Here is a 17,531-nt window from a genome sequence, read left to right on the forward strand (position 1 = left end):
TCGACATGAACTTAAGTAATGCATGGAGAGTGTCTAGCATAGTGCCTGACGTGAATGTTAGCTGCTGTTACTTAAAACCTACCTTTCATCCTTTGTGGAAATTGAATGGTGACAGATAATTAACCAACTGTGTGTGGGGTCTGATAAAGTGATACTGTTTAACAGAAGATAATCAGATACTGAATTTTATTATACAAGGCAAGTCAATGGTCTGGATTCCACCAGTAGATTAGATTTTCTGCAGTAGTGTCCTTAGATCTGTGACACAGGATCGTGATGAGGGACATAGTGTTGCAATGAAATGTGTCAGGTATTTATTACACTCCAGGGAGGGTATGTGTTGTCTCAAATTCTGAACTACAGCAGGTCAAAGTACCTCTGCTCTCACCTCTTCTGATTCTGCTTCAGAAGGCGTGACAGTCATGGAGCTGGGATTGGCTATTCTCTTCTAGTTAATTAGAAATGGAAAAGCTGTACAGTCATAGGGCGGGACATAAAGAGAAAAAATTAGATGACAAAGTTCCAAGAATGTGGGGATTCTCCTGGGTAGCCAGTCAATGGGATGCACCCCCTGGTCTGATGTGGGGGCATAGGGAGTTAAAGTGTGTAACTGACATGAACTCCTTCCTCTTCCCAACCACCCAAACTTCACTATTCGAGGTGAAATTATCCAATTTCTGCCTTCAAACTGAGAAGTTCCTCTTTGTTCTCTTGCACCACAGGAGCCCTAAAGATTAAAATGCCAACACAGCAGCTCGCTCGTAAGACCATCCTTAGAAAATGATGGGGGTGGGTATCCACACTTCAGGAAACTGTGTTTTATAAAATATATCCATGTGGTACCTTAAGGGTTAAAATTTTGTTGCAGAGAAAGACTGTCAAGTGGCTTTCCAGGAGGTATAACCCCCACTTTAGAAAGTGCCATTTCTAAAAGGTAAGCCACGCATACATTCGTTACCACTGCTTTCTACGAAAGGCGTAACTCACCGCTCCTCGTGTCTGTGTTAGTTGGCTTTTCTCTCTGCCGCTGCCTGTCATCTATATCATGTGTATATCACAGTAAAGACCGTCAATCACCGTTAATAGAAACCCCAGAACACGACAGAGATCCTTTTTACTACAGATTCATTTTACAATAGCTCTCAACTTATTGTGTCACATAAATCAAGGGGAAGTGTTTATCTTATCATTCGGAGGCATCCCGCTGTCTCTGTGTCCTAGCCCCTCCCCCTGTGCCAGTTTCCAGCCCCTCAAAGATGCTTTGTGCAAGAAAGTGCAAGTTCCCTGTTCTGGCTTTATTGATGTTCCCTGTTTCTCCCCTCCTGGCTCCCCCCCAAACCAAGTGAGCCGAGCAAATGGCCCGGGTTCTCCCCCAACGCCTGACCTGCGTTTACTGGGCGGAGAGCAGGAGAGGGAGCGCGCATTTGGAGCAGGCTGCTCTGACTCCAACCACAGGCTGTTTCGTGCAGGCTATCCCTCTCCTTCAGAACCGTGCATCCCCTCCCCGAAGCAGCAGGCACTGTGCCTCCATTCAGCCACATTTGGCATGCACGAGCACGGCTGCAGGGAGAGGGGAGGTGGCTTTCTTAAGAAGGTTCAGTGGCTCAGGCAAAAGCCACTTGACGAGTCTCCCAAGTTCGAGGAAGCCTCTGCCCTGATGGAATCTGCAGGTGTGGAGGTGACCATGGGATGCCAGGGCCGTGGGGCATCGTTTATTTTCTAGGCATTGTTCAGGTTTTGCAGTTTTCTGGTTTTCCCGGTGGAATTTGCAAGGGGTCATGAATCAAACTGATGCTCCTCGACCCCTAAACTGGACCATCCGGAAGCTGTGCCACGCAGCCTTTCTCCCGTCTGTCAGACTTCTTAAGGTACTGTAACCTGCTGCTTTGAATGGCTCTCATTGTGCTTTTCAGGTCTAAATACCCAACTGCACACTTGGGCTGGAATGTACCTTTTGAGGAGCACAAATGCTTGTGGTTCTGGCTCTGTTGTCCATGGCTGGAGAGCGGGGTCTCAGCGCCCGCACCTCCGTAGTGTCAGGGAGGAGAGGATGGCCTGAGCCACATTTAGGAATGAGATTATGGTCTCAGAGAAAGGGCTGCCTGCATGCCCCCCCTAAACATCCCTAAAATAGAATTAATTAACTTCTTTGGGAGGGTGGAAACAGTAGTGGGAGGGAAATCTCCTACTCTTGGGTGTGTGGCTCCTGGGTTTTGTTTCCTTCCCTGGGGAAGCCCTTTGACCCACATTCCCTTTAAATGCAGCATGAGAGAACAAAGGATTCTCCTCATTATTTTAAAAGTCCTGTGTCCTTAGGTGGTCGCTCAGGTAAAGACAAAGAATGAGCCTCATCAGATTGTGACTTTTTTAGTATCCTTGTTTTTAAAATAGGCATGGTAATTTTAGTCTCCTAAGTGAAGTCACTAGTGGGAAAGTATTGTTAAATATATAGTGAGCCTATGCCTTGAGCTCTCTTCTGGGTTACACAAAAGAAGGGCACTACACCTGAGCTAGAATTGTTACCTGGTGTCTGCAAACACTCCTCTTTCCCGAAGCAAAGGCATTAAAGATACTGGAAAAAGTCCTCACAATTCCACAATAATTCACCTTCATCATCTGCATTACAGGAAGGGGAATACAAATGAAATGTAAAAGGTGTAGAAAACAAGTATTTTTCCCCAGAAAAGAGAATGTGGTAACACTTACTCGGGAAACGTGTCTATCCCTGGATGTCCCACCTCCCCTGGAAGTTAAAGAGACAAAGTTCTTTATTCTGTTTTCCATATTAATATGATATTGTTGTCTAATGACCCCTGGACATTGAGTCCAGTCAGCCGCAATGGAGGATTAAGGAATTAGTCCCGAATAAATTACTCTAGCAACATTTTTTTTTCCTGAGGCTGTGCTCTGGCTGGGACAAATTTGATGTGGACAGTCGGTTCTGTACAGCTACGTAAGTGGCTCCCCACAGCAGAGTGTTACCCACTGTCTGAGTTTTCTTTATCCTCTTCAACCCAAACTGATACTAACTTTCACAAAGGCTGCCCCACATCCTGTCCAAACCCCCATCAGATTGTTGTCATGGTGATGGCTGCTTCCCTAAAAGAGTCTTGAGGGGGACAAACAGGTTTGGGAACAGGGAATGGAAGACAGGCTTCCTTGGATGTAAGTGGTTTTGCTGTCATGGAACATGGATGATAGGGCATGAAAAAGAATGAGGCCAGGGAACTAACAAATGGATGTAAATTTTCTTCCAGGATCACTACTGAATCAGGGATCTGGGGCAAAGAATGTCTTGGCAAATCTAAGTGTGACTGAGAAAATTGACTCCAGCAATTCCATGAGCAAGGGGAAACATTTTTCAGTCAAATTTATCCATTGGCTTTACTCCCCCAAATGCTTTTTAGCTGACATAATTAACTTTTTAACAGGTGTGTATATACCACCCTCACTATATTTCCATTAATAAAGTTTTTTTTTAATGGAAAATGCTGTTCATCATTTGCTAGTCACAAAACCAGCAGATAAGTACTATTTGAAGTACCTTGCATAATTTTAGAGGAACTGTCATCCTTTTTTTAACTTAAAATACTGTCTGTGCTATATACCAGTAGACATTATCAATATTACACCAATACCACCATTGGCATACAGCTCAATCCTATCATCCTTAATTAACATGGTGCTTTATAACAGTTCATCTAATAAATTGCATTCATGAGCATCCTTCCAATTCTCTCAATATCTGAAAGACAGGATGTATTTTACTAGAGAACTTTCTTTCCAAATGACATCTGTATTTTTGAAAGATCATAGCTGCCCTGGAAGACTTCAGATATTGAGAACATTTCAAACTCATTAAAAAAAAGGGGGGGATACCAAATTCTTTCAGCAATACTTAGAAAGAAGTGAAAGTTAATTTTGTGTATGAGTTATTGTATTATCAACATTCTGGGTATGAATGTCATGTAATTTATTTTCCCCTCTGAATCATTGCCGTCCTATCTTTGTTTGGCTAACCCCTGTGTATTCTTGCCCTGCTTTTATATTTCATGTAAAATGGAAGTTCCTGAATGATAATTTTCATCTTCTGGTTAGTATTCTTCCTGGTTTGGTCTATACACTAAATACCCAGTGACAGTAATGCTTTCCATTAGTTCTTTGCTTTCTGCCCCTTCCCTCCCATCTCCGTCTCTGATTCTACACCCCCACACTACCACCACCAAGTTAATTTGATGGATGGATTCTCTGGGCATCCAGGAGTCTGTTGAAATCATAAGCTAACAAACCCAATTCTCCTATTCAACAGGTAATTTTTATTCCTCTTCCAAGCACTTTGCTGATGTGAGATGCCCTTTCCAGTGCCCTGACTTGTCAGTAAATGCAGTGTAGGGCATGATGGTATGGTTAGAGTTAGCTAAAATCACTCACCATTTCTGACAAACTGAACTTAAGCCAATTTGCCTCTCTGGCCTTTCGTTGAAAATGTGTTTCTTCACTGACTTAGGTCGGCAACATGCTAATGTTTAGAAATGGCTTCGTGATCCTGTTTCCTGTGATTCTCATTTCCTAGTAGAAATAGGATACTGAAGAATTAGAAGGGAAGGCCAGGATCTGAAACATGAATTAAGTCCAGTGGATGTTGGAATATACTTATTATTCCTTCTGAAAACAGCTCACTTGCTGTTTTGTACATCTCAGAGCAAATTTTGAACACGCCGACCAACTTACATTTTCAATTTGTGATTGCATTTGGAAATAACATTTGAAAATGAATTTTTGGACAGGAACATGATGATGATAGCCAAAAGACAGAGGCTGTTTTCAAACGAATCCATTTCAAGTGGGACCCTTTCCAAACTATTTCTTCGTGTTCGTTTGCTTCATTACGTGTTTCAAGATTTCATCTTACTATTAATCACAAGAAGTCAAGTTTATTTTAGTGACAGAATGTTCTTAGTATATTTCATATTCATTATCATGTCTGTCTCTGCTATTGTTTTATTTGGGAGGTTTTATTTTTGGTAATGTCTATTGAATTTGAAAATTATTTTAGGGCTGAGGGCTTTGTATCGAAATCTTGGTGAACTTACAAAAGCAAAGGTTTCTGGAAAATGGGTTGCACTGGGGGAACACGAAGCTCTATTCTTGTGACAGGTTTTGGATGCAAACATTCAAGCCAGCTTGTTGATGCAGACCAAATGATCAGTATCACTTTAGGGTTTTCAAAGTCTTATATGGAGCAGGAGTGTGACTTTGCCTATTTTGAGCCATGTCAGAAAGGGATTAAAGAAATTATATTCTGTACAGGTAGGCCTCAACACAGTGCCTTGATTCCATTGTGTTCCTGACCCACGCCCGTGACTTTGGATAAGTTATTTCTCTTCTCTGTAACTTGGTGTTCTCCTCTTTAAAAATGAAGAGGTTAGGTCTTGACTTGAGTTAGATCCAATACTATGATTCCCTGTGGAAAAGCCTGCCATGTCCTGTAGGCATGGAAGAACATAGTCCATTAAGGCTAAAAATAGTTAAACTGGATTGATTATTGAAATGGAAGGAGGGCTAGAACCACTAGCAGGGTTTATATCCTAGAGGGCCTTGTTTGCTAAGCTAAGGCTTTTGACAATTACCCTGTAAACTAGGGAGTGCTTTCACAGATGACTGCCAAGTTTAGGTATTAAATTGATTTCTCAGGCTGTAGCATCTAGAATGGATGGGAGACGGAGAAATTGGAAGCTGAGAGATTAAATTGGAAGCTGAGAGGCCTGAAGAATTGATGTGGCCCTAGGCCAAGACAACAGTAATGGAGGTAAAATAAACAAGGACCTGTTCAGTTGATTAGCTGTGGTGGAGGGAAGAATTTAGGGTGACATCCGAGTTTGTGTCTTTGCTGCCTGGTCGGATGCTGGTCCTGGTGTCCGAGAATAAAGGTCCCGAGAAGGAAGGACAGGAGTTTTCACTTCATGGTTCCTCTTTGGTGACATAAAAAGTGTCTGCCAGTTACTGATCGATTTTGAGACAAAAGTAAGAAATAAAATTCCATGTCACTTATGAGCATGAACCCCATGAATGCCTGATACTATAACTCTTTGAAGTAAGTAATATACAGTCAGTAACATCACTTCTAACTTTCTTAGATTGTATATTATTTTTTTTGCACACACCCTGCTGCCTTCTAAAACTATGCATAGTAAATTCTAGTTTTTAGAACCCAGTGAAAAAGCTCAGAGTTTTGTTTAATTTTGGTTCTTTGTTCTTTGTTTTATGTTATTATCCAAAGAAAGATTAATGAAAATGAACTGGGTAACACAAGGGAGATAATTGAAAGAGCAGTGATCAAGTTAGGCAACCAGATCAGCATAAACTGTGCCCAAATACCAATGTTTTTTACTTCTCTAGTTCCATGGAATGGTAACCGACGTCCATTATACTGTCCCTGAAGCATAGCAAGATCCTAAGGACAAAATGAATTGGGTCTGTCTTCAGCAGTTGACTCCAGGCATTCCAGAAATTGATTTCCCTTTTGTGTTCTCAAACTGTTACGGGAGGAGAACAAACTCCTCCTCGGTTCTTGTCCCCACTGAAACAAAGAATTCAAAGGCAGAGACACAATAGCAAAGCAGAGGGAAAGTTTTATTTGAATGCACTCCAAGGCAGGAGTGGGCCAGCTCAAGGCAGATAAACAAAGGCCCCAAACTTTTAAGAAAGGATCTAGTGATCATGTCCCAACCAGGAGGCGCCTCCTTCATTGATAGAGTGAGGTCATTTGTTTGACAGTTCTACTTATACACCCTTTCCTCTCTGTGTGCATGTCTTTTCCCAAAATGCACATAGAAAAGCCCAAGGGTGGGGAAAGTAGGTCAGGGGGCAAAACTGCAATTTTATTTGAATGAGATTATGATGAGGGGTGGTTTGGGTGGTTCTTAGTTTTGTCCATCATGCCTGTGTTGGGGACCTGGTTGGGACCAGTGTGGCCTGGTCCTATAGGCAAGGGAGTTATCTTCCTGAAAAGCCTTTGTTGTCTTCACGTGGGACCCCCTAACTGGGCAGTTTTCCCTTGAACCTTATCCTCCCCTTCCCCTGCTGCTCATGTCTGTCTTTCTCCCTTAGAAAACTCTTAGGAAACAATTATGTTGATATTCATTCCAATTTGTGTTTTAAATGTATGACTTTCAAGGTCTCCCTTTCATATCTAAAATTTTGAATCTTTATAGGGCAGTGAAAATAATATCAATAAACCTGAATTTTTGCATAGCCAGGATAGGCATTTCTGTACCACATGTTGGTGAATAGCCATTAAGTTTCCACAGACAGGAAACCTACACCTACTGTATCTAGCTATGTTGGTAAATGGTGGCAAGCAAGGTCAGGGAACTTGCTTTGGACTAGTTCCACTAAGTGCCTTAAGGATGGAAAACTTGAAGAAGAAATGCTTTTAAGAGAACAGTGTATCGTTAGGCAAAATTTTAAGGGCTACTAATAAAGAAACTTCCATCTTTCCATCTCAGCATGCCAGTCTCAGATTTCCTTTAAGAAAATGAGAGAAAGAAAAAGAAAGAAAGAAAGAAAATGTGCTCAAACTAAAACTCAGGAGAGAGAAAATCTGTCTGGTGTGTTTCAAATGGTGGCTTCAGCTCAGGCTGCTGAACAGTGACCATGTGACCTGCTTTTTGTGAAATGTTCCTCGGGCAGCCTGAAGGAAATTCCCGAGGCAACAAAAAACCCTACCCTGTCTCTGAGAGCTCTGCCTTCTGATGCCCTCTATTGTGGAGGAAGAAAATGAAGGTGTGTGGCGGCTGGAGGATGAGGGAGGATGTGGCTGGGATGTCCAGGTACAGGGCCGCCTGGCTCTGGGGTGACTGGTGGAGTCACAGTAACGTGGGGCGACGTCTGTCTCCAGGGAAGGGGTTCTGCCCTCCTGGTAGGGGACCTCTTGCCGGGAAGCAGACCGTTGTCTCTCCGCAGTGGCTTTACATCCTCCCCCTCTCTCCTTCTGGCTCCTCTGGCTCCAAACGCATCTGCAGACACCTGGATCAAATCCTTTCTCCCTTCCATTATCTCACATGAGAAAAAATTAAGAGATGGTGGGTGACAAAAAGTATTTAGTCAATGTGCATTGAAGGATAAACGCAAGAACAAGCTTGAAGGATATAGGAATCCTAAGAGTGCTTAGGAACTACTTGGGGAGCTTGTGAGCAAGGTGGATATTCAAACCCACCCCCAGGGGTGCTGATTTAGTAGGTAGGGGGTGGGCCCAGAAATTTACATTTTAACAAGCTCTCCCAGTGATTCTGATGTGAACAGCTCTTAGAAGGACCGCACATTGAGAAAAGCTGCCACAGATACAGCTGAGCTGGAGGGAAGCTCCATTAAATGCCCTCTCTTATGCTAGCATCTGGGCAGAACAGATTTTGTGTTAGTCAACAGTGGGAGCAAAAGGTTTTAAGTAAACAGTTCATGGGTTTTCAAAATTTAATCAAGAGAGATAATTTACAGATAGAGAAGTAATTAAGTTCAGCTGCACTGTTTGGGTTTGTCGATGATAGACTAATCTGCAGGAATGTTTGTCCCTATTTTTATTTTTTGTTTCTATGACACTTCTCTGTATTGTTTTCATGAATTCTTTTAGTCGTGTGACACACAATTTCAGATGTTTCCATTCTATCTAATTGATATAGATAAGATAGAGATAAGACTGAAGCAGAGCTCCCAAAGATAGTGGCCATCGTCAAGACTGTACAGCATCCAGAATATCTCCCCTGTGTCCTTCCCCTCTAATGGCCCTTGGAACTGTAGTGGCCATTTAAAGGAATGCCTCTTAGATTCCAGTGGTAATGGGATAGTACCAAGTGGGCAGTGGCCAGTATTCTTGGAGACCAAGGCCAAAGCAGGCACAGCAGATGCCCGCATGGTAGAGACCCACTACCCCGCTGCCACACCTGCCCCTGCCTGCCCTACCTTCCAGCCTTCAAAAAACTAAGGAAGGAAGAGGTTTCTGGACAGGCAGGCAGAGGAAGGAAATATCCAGGGCTTTCATTTGAAAAACACATTCAAAATTAAAATTAATTTTATACTTGAAAATTTTAAAAAGTGATGCCTAGTATTGTTTAATATTAAGTGTGAGAAATTGAGCTGAACAAAATTTTCTTGGTTCCTGAGAATATGAGGAAGATATGGTATTATAATTGGGTGGGGGCACGTACCAGAAAATCTCTAGTAGGGGGATGCTTAATTTCTATGTTTATTGTACATAAAATATATGTTTAAAAGCATTTGGGGATTCTCCAACCAGTGGCTCTTCTCTACGTTTGTTTTCAGATGCATGTGCATAAGAACTTCCGGTCAGGGACAGCGCTGATAAATTTGCTGCTTCTTCCCCCGCCCGGAAGTAAAGATTATGGATGGTTGGAGAGACGGATGGATGGATGGATCTGTTACTGGGCCGTTGCTTGTTTCCAAACCCAAGTTCAGTAGCTTGTCATTCAAAAGTCCAAAATTCAAGAGACAAAGGGTTGGTGAAAAGGAAGGGTTGCTTTATTTAGGAAGTTAGCAGCCTGGGAACATGGTAGGCTAGTGTCCCAACACCATCTCCAGGGTGCCATTCAGAGTGAGAGCATTTTAAAGGGGAACTTCACAGAGACAGGAGGAGCCAAGCAGTTAATCAGCGGCTTGCAGGCAGACCTGCTGGCATCAAGGAGGCTGTGTGCTTCAAAACTGACTTGGGAAGGGAATGTCTTTATGTGTTTTCTAGGGGGGTGTTGGGCGGGTGTTGGGCAATATACCTGAAACTCAGAAAGGTCTGGTTAGAGGGCATCATGGAAGGAGAGGTTTACCTTCTTAGTTTGTTTCAAAACGGAGTGAGGTTTTGTCAGAGCCTCTGACAGGTGGACAGATGGATGGATAGATAGATGAAGGAAGGAAAGGATTCTGTTGTTTATAAATCCATTAACAATAACAGTTTATATATTGAATTGCCTTACTTGGAGGGAGATTTATCCATGAAAATGAGCTACTGAAGTAGAGTTTCTCAAAGTGTGGTCCAAGACTGCCTGTTGTAGAATCAGTTTCCCGGGATTCCTCTCAAACCTACGAAGTTAAACCACTAGGAGGACATTAAGAATCTGCATTTTAATAAGCAACCCAGATGAGCCTTATGCCCTGCAGTATTTCTGAAGTGTGACATGTTAGTAAAGAGACATTTGCTCATTAAAATGATAGCCCTGTATCTGATTTTTATTGTTAAAAGTGGAGCACCCAATTTCTCTCTATACATTTGTATAGCCTCATAATATTTCCACACCTTGAAAGCCCCATGACTTTCATAATTGTTTCTTAAGGGATCATGCAGGAAAGCTATTTTAGGTGCTAGGAATGTGTGGTCAGTGGGTGCTCTCCTGGATTAAAAGAAAGATAGCATGTTAACCATCATTTCTTTACTTCAAGAAATGGTGATACACTTACATGGTTGGAGGCAGAAAAACTTTGCAGCAAAGACCACTAAGTCTAAATTTTTGCTCTAATCATTCAGCATGAACTGACCCCTCACATGTGCTTTTCCTCTATACTTTCTCCCAATTGCTAAACCCACCACCCTTTTACCAAGTGGCCCAAACTAGAAAACCTGGGTTTGTGCCTTTAGCTTGGTTTGCTCTCATTCTTACATAATCTGCCAATCAGTTCTGCCAGGTTTCCTTATAAATATGTTTTTGATCCACCCCCTTCTGTCTATTCCTAGTTCCCAAGATCAGTTTCCCTCTTTCTTGGTCCCAAAATACTACAGCCATCCTCTTCAAATTGGTCCTTCCCACAGCCACCAGCATGATCCACTCAAAATGCAAGAAAGACCAGGACGCAAGTTTGACATTTCTTCAGTGGTTCCCCTTCTCCCGTAAAATACAATGTAAGCTCCTTGGTATGTATACAAGACCCTCAGTGATCTGTCCTCTGCTTACTTCTCTGCCTGCATATTTTGTTTTTCTCTTCCTCAAAGCATGGAATTCCTTAGAGATGGCCAAGTTATTCCTACTACCTGCAAAATCTGAACCATACATTCTCCTATCTAACTCCTGCCTATGTTTTAATACTCAACTCTGGTGAGCTGGATGAGTTGAGGAAAAATTTCCCTGACTCCCTAAAAGCCAGATTAGGCTCTCCTTTTATGCATGTCCATCAAAGTCACTGGGTATTTCTGTCTTTGCTTTTAGCATGTTGTAATATTGTTAGCTCTTTACCTCTTTCTGAAGATCTTATTGTTTTAGGGATCATATTTTAGATAATTTGGTGTGTGCATCATTTAGCAAAGATCTTAGGGTATTTTGAGTGGTAGGTGAATTATACTTGAATAGGGAAATGTTGGAGGGAATGAATAAAAATGCTCTTGATGGCAGTGCTCTGAAGTCACTACTTAGAAAAACCAAATGGCATTATAGAGTCTTGGTATTTTTGTCTAATTAAAAAATACTTTGAGCTTGAGTTGATACACTTCATATGTTCCCCAAATTGGAAGATTAGTTAAAGAAATGAACCAATAATTAGTACTCAGTAAAGATGATGCAGAATAAAATAAGTACTCAAAGAAGAAACTTTAAGTAGCACCAGATATCTGCTTTGAAAATATTTACTGAAAGAGAAAGTGAGAGATTTTAATTACCTCATCTCTTGATTTAATTACCTCATCTCTTGAATCCTTACTTTAGTGATCTGAGAAACTTTAATATATTAACTTTAATAGTGTTGTTGGCTGGGTTACACTGTGAATTAGAGAAAGTACTGTTAGAAGGAAAACTATACTGTTAACTTGCTGGGCCATTCTTACTTTTATCCTTTATGACTATGGCAAATGTCTAGAGATAGCTATGTAGATACAATCCTATAAAAACATACTGGCATGTCCATTTAAAGGTAAATTTTACTTAGGATTTATTTTTCTGTTAGCATTAACTTATTTTACTATATCAGGTATCATGGACAGAAGTAAAAAAACAAGTCTTAGTTTATCAGGTTCCTGCTGGGGAAAAAATTTCTTTGGAAAGAGATCAGAATCATTTGAAAGTTATCTCAGTAGCTGTTAGTTATATCAATGGTAGATGTGGCTGGAAAGAAGGTAAATAATTATTTTTTGGCATAGTCTCCATGCATATCTATATCTTTGCTAGAAGAAAGCAGTGAATAACTATTTCAGAATGAGCTGTCATACAGGCTTCCATAACAAAATATTTGCTCAATAGTACTAGTCCATGAATAAATGATGGCTTGGACATTCAGGATCTAGCAGTTTGCAGTTGTTGAATGTTTTGGGCTAGCCTAATGATTTCCCTTTAAAAAAGAATTTCTCAATCTCTGCATTACTGATATTTTGGGCTGGATAAATCTTTGTTGTGAAGGCTATCTGTCCTGTGGATTGTAGGACATTGAGCAGTATCTTTGGACTTTATCCGTAGATATCAGAAGTATCCCCCACCCATCTCCCACTGACACAACCAAAAATGTCTCCAAACATTGCCAAATGTCCTTGGGGGAAACAAAATCACCTTCAGTTGAGAAATACTGCTTTAAATATTTCCCCTGAAGATGACAGTTTAAGGGGTGAGTACGTAATTAATTTCACTGAATACCCAATAGAGACTTCCTAGTGATGTGAAAGGGGTGCTTTAACTTTAGACGCAGTTTCTTTTTCATTTTACAAAAAAACGAAGTTTAGCTTACATTTGGGAAATTAACTGGTCGAGTTCTATTCACTAAACATTGAGAGACTGATTAATTCTTTTCTTATTGTCAATCATCTCTTAAAAGAAAATTGAATGTGGCCAATTTGTCTGAAAGTGTTTGAAGGTTCCATATTATTGCTTTGAATTAAAAGCAGAGCATATTTTCATTTGATTGACATATCAAGTGAAATATTTAATTTTTACCATCATTTTGTTCTTACAATAACTTCTGCTTAGAACTATTTAAGAATAATACAATATGAAAGTCATTTTGGTGAGTGAAGGAAGAAAATATTTTACTTTATCAAGACAAATTTTGTGTATGACATTATTAGCGATCAGAGATTTCAAGATAAATCCAGGATTAACACAAAGAAACTCCATGATTTAAAGATTAGTATGATTAGAGCTAATTTCCAGTAACTAAATTCAGTATCATCAAATGGACATTAAAACTAAATTTTAGCCCTAAGTTTGCATTAACTAGCTGAGTTACCTAGAATAAGTAATTTTATCTTTCAGTGCCTAACTTGTCTTATCTAAAAATGGCAGCATTGGGTTAGATCGGGTTGGAATGCGTTTTCTATAAGAAACCAGATTGTAAATAGCTTTGTGGGTCATACAGTCTCTGTCACAACTATTCAACTCTGCTATTGTAGCTGAGAAATCAGCCATATATAGTAATAAATGAATGTAGCTGTGTTCCAGTAAAGTTTATTTATGAACACTGTGCTATGGTACGAATGTTCATGTGTTGAAAATTCATTTGTTGAAATCCTACCCCTCTGGGTGATGGTACTAGAAGGTGGGGAGTTTGGGAAACTTAAGTCCTGAGGGTGGAAACCTTATGAATGAGATTGGTGCCTTATGAAGGAGGCTCCAGAGAACTCCCTAGCCACTTCCACCATGGAAGGATATAAGGAGAAGTCTCTGACCTAGAAGAGGCCCCTTACCCAACTGTGCAGGCACCCTGATCTTGATCTTCCAGCCTCCAGAGCTGTGAGCAATAATTTCTGCTGTTCCTAAGCTATGCAGTCTGTGGTATTTTGTTACAGCAGCCCAATCAGACTAAGACAGACTGAAATTTGAATTTCAGATTATTGTCATATGTCATGAAATGCTATTCTTATTTTCTTTGTTTTCTACCATTTTTAAATGTAAAAACTATTCTGAGCTCACTGGCTGGATACAGAGGGTAGGTGGCACTTAGTCTGTGGACTGCAGTTTGCCAACCATGAGGTGATTGTTAAGGTCCCTTACAATGCTAATGTTCTTGGATTAAATAGTAGTGATAGAAAGCCATTGCATGCCCCTGTTTGTTTAAAACTACTTTGATATCTGAAAGAGCTGAGAGTAAAGCATTCATTAATTATAATAATGTCATCTAATACTCATTGAGGAGTGGTGTGTGGTGAACTACCACTCACAGCGTAGTTTCACATTTGGTAAATATTTGTAGAGAAATATTTGTTTTCTGTCTCTCTAAAAAAATGAATGTTTCAGTTTTTCAAAAGATGTCATTATTCACAAGCTGTCTGGGGATATACAGAGATTGAAAGTGAAATGGTATTAAAACTTAACATTTAAAAAGTCCTTTCCAGTTTGCGGAGTATTTTGCTTTACACCAAATGAACCGGGCTTTCCAGCAACCCTGCAACATAGTAAACAGTAGTAAACACAGTTACTCCTCTTTCTAGCTGAAACAATTGTGACCCAGGTAGGTTAAGCCATATATTAGTGGACTTTTTTTATTCCAAATGCAGAATTTCCTCCTTGCACTCCTCTGCATCTTACAAATGCCCCCCTTTGCTCTTTCTTTATCTGAGACCCAGCTAGATTATAGTTACCTCATGTATTGATAATACAAACAAATAGATTGTTTGGGTACTAGGCAACAAAAAGAATTAAAAGGTACATTCTTAAAATGATCATTGACAAGCTACAAACCTTCTCTGAATCTTGGTTCCATTAATATAAATTAAATAAAAATACTGCTTTGTGTTCGGAAATTAATGTGTTTGGTGTTAGAAGACAAACAGTTGGTATTCAGTAAATTATGGGATCCTTCCTTTCAATCTAATAAAGCAGAAATGGTGCAGTGCAAATGAACACAATTCAAGATGTCTTGGGAATAGTTGGACTTCAGGAATACCTGCTACTTATGTGCAACTTTGTAGTTATTATAGGTTGTATTATTAGGATTCTCCAGAGAAACAGAACCTAGATAAATAAAAACCAACATAAATATAACATATATGTTTAATTTAAGGGATTGGCTCACCTGAACGTGGAGGAATGGCAAGTTCAAACTCTGATGGCAGAGACCGGCAGGCTGGGAACTCAGAAAAGAGTTTGTAGTTCGAGTCCAAAGGCAGTCTGCGGTAGAACCAGGAATAACTGATGTTGCAGATGAAGTCCAAAGCCAGTCTTCTGGAGAATTCTTTCTTGCCTTGGGGCGGGTCAGGCCTTCAGTTGCTTAGACGATGCCCACCACATTATGGGTGGCTGTTGACTTTACTCGAAGACCACTGAATTAAATGTAAATCTCATCTAAAAACATCCTCACAGAAATATCCAGAATAATGTCCTACCAAATATCTGGACTCTTTGACAAGCTAATGTAAAACAAGCCATCACATAGATTGTTGTTACAGTTATGTTAAAATTATTGTTTTTGATGCAGTTTACTTGCAAATAACAGAAATCCACTCATGCTAACAAATAAAAAATTTCCTCTAAGGCTGATCTCTAGGATATCCAGCAACTGGAATGGAAATACAACCTGCCCAGACTTCTGTGTTATTAGGCCCTAGAGCCTCTTATTTTGGTTTCTTTCGGCCCACCTAATATTTACTTTTTTTTTTGTCAACCAACTTCCCCTATTACTCTTATTTCACCAACAATTGTTGACAGTTCTATATGATCTTGCAGTTACATCCCTTACATCTCTGCAGTTCGTTTCTTCTGCTCTCCTAATGAATCTCATTGACTTAGGTTTGGTCAGATATCCACCCTTGCCTACATAACTGTGGTCAGGGAAACTGAATCACCAGATACAGCTATGGCCACCTCGACCCATTCTTCTGGTAGGTGATGAGGTCTGAAGCAGATTCTCTTAGCAAGGATGTAGGCACAATGCTTCACTAATTCAATTAGGATGAATCCCTTAGATATATAATAGCTTAATGGTTCTGAAAGCCACTCGGGCCTAAAAAATACTGAAAGTAATCCGAAACTAAGATTTCACTCTGCAAGTGAAGGTAAACAATTAGTCTGCAGCTTTTGATAATATGTAATGGGAGAAAATGGATTCCAACTACACAACCTGATTTTAGAGATACTATAAAGACAGTATTTTTGGTGAAGAGGCTTAGAGAGCTTAGAAAAATAGTAGGCTCTTCTCCATCGGAGGAACACATTGAAATAAAAAAGAAATGCTTTGAAGAGTCCCACTACAAGATGGCATGAGGAGGCTGAATGTCCCCTTGAATGCCTCTGTGAGTTTCCCCAGGGTTCATGGTTTTACCGCTGCTGACAAGTCCAATGGAGCTTCTCATGGGGTTTGACAGTGATTCTGGCTGAATGAAATTGCACCATCCCAAATTTTTATCCCTGAGAAAAACAAGCCAACTAGTACATTGTTTAAAAGTAGTAATGTAATAGTAAATAAAATATGAGAAGAGTTTTATGAGTTTTAAAAAATTAACCATGCTTAAGGGAGTTCAGTGTAATAGATTAATGTTCCGATGTTCTTTGGAAGAGGAAAAGTTCATACACATTTAATACTGTCAAATGAGCATCTTTTGTTTTTAAGTGTACAGTAGTTCACAAATCAAAACAGGAATATAAAACTAGTTTTTCTCCCCCATTCATTTATTCATCCTTCACACACTTATTCACTCTACAAACATCTATTGTTATATGTCAGAAACTGTACAAAGTATTAGAACTTCAAAGATGAAAAGTACTAGTCCCTGATTAACGGTACTCATTAGGAGTTTGGAGAGTCAGACAAGCAAAGTGGAAATGACACTATGGCTTGATACCTGTTTTCATATTGGTGAGCATACGTAAGGGGCTCCAAGTAGAGCCTGGGAGTTTCTAGAACATGTAACACCTAAACTGAGTATTGAAGGAGATACCATAAGAAGTTGGTATAGGAAGAATATTCCAGACAAATAGGGTGGCATGTGCATAGGCAAGGAGGCATCCTAGAGAGTATAACTCACTGAGGGAATCCCCATAAGGAAGGCTGAAGTGTGCCGGAAATGTCGTGAGCCCAAAGAGTGACATGAACGTCAGGGGCTGCTTCTGGTGGTGAGTGGGGGTATGTTTATATTGCTCTGGGTATGTTTATATTGCTCTGGCATACAGCTCATAGTCCCTTAAGAGCCTGCGAGTTTAGGCTGCTCAAGTTGAAATGCAACGCTCCACCCCCTCACCCTCTACTGCAAAGCAGCTCTGTGGATAGGACCACAGCGCCCAGCCGCGCAAATGCAGAGGCGAGCTCAGATTCATTAGTCATTAAGTGTAGGAATTGTTCAGCAGCCACAGGGTGCTCTACTAAGAAGGTTACACCGTAGGAGGGGATCTGTGCTTTTCTTTGCCTTTGTTTTTTTATGCCCCTGGCAAACTTGTTTTCCGCATCCAAACAACTTCGCAAACAGCCTCATCATGGAGAAATGTTTTGTCTTGTTTTATACATTTTAAAATGTCTTCTTCCAGAGTGATAATGGCCCTATGATAATTATAGTAAACAAAGCTATGGCACAGAATGTCTTTCTTTCGCTCTGGACAGCTATACGATATTAGGCAAAGGGAATA

General features: G+C 40.4%; 1 protein-coding gene across 1 annotated transcript in view; it reads left to right on the forward strand.

The window, feature by feature from the left end:
* Window positions 1-1,378: 1,378 nt before the first annotated feature.
* Window positions 1,379-17,531, forward strand: part of TRPM3 (transient receptor potential cation channel subfamily M member 3) — a 481,810-nt gene continuing 465,657 nt past the window's right edge. Inside the window, 2 exon segments of the mRNA XM_036893415.2 lie at window positions 1,379-1,743; window positions 1,746-1,868. Coding sequence (XP_036749310.1) covers window positions 1,690-1,743; window positions 1,746-1,868 — 177 coding nt within the window. The 5' untranslated portion in view covers window positions 1,379-1,689.

This window comes from Manis pentadactyla, chromosome 3 (genome assembly GCF_030020395.1).
Source record: "Manis pentadactyla isolate mManPen7 chromosome 3, mManPen7.hap1, whole genome shotgun sequence".
Classification (NCBI taxonomy): domain Eukaryota; kingdom Metazoa; phylum Chordata; class Mammalia; order Pholidota; family Manidae; genus Manis; species Manis pentadactyla.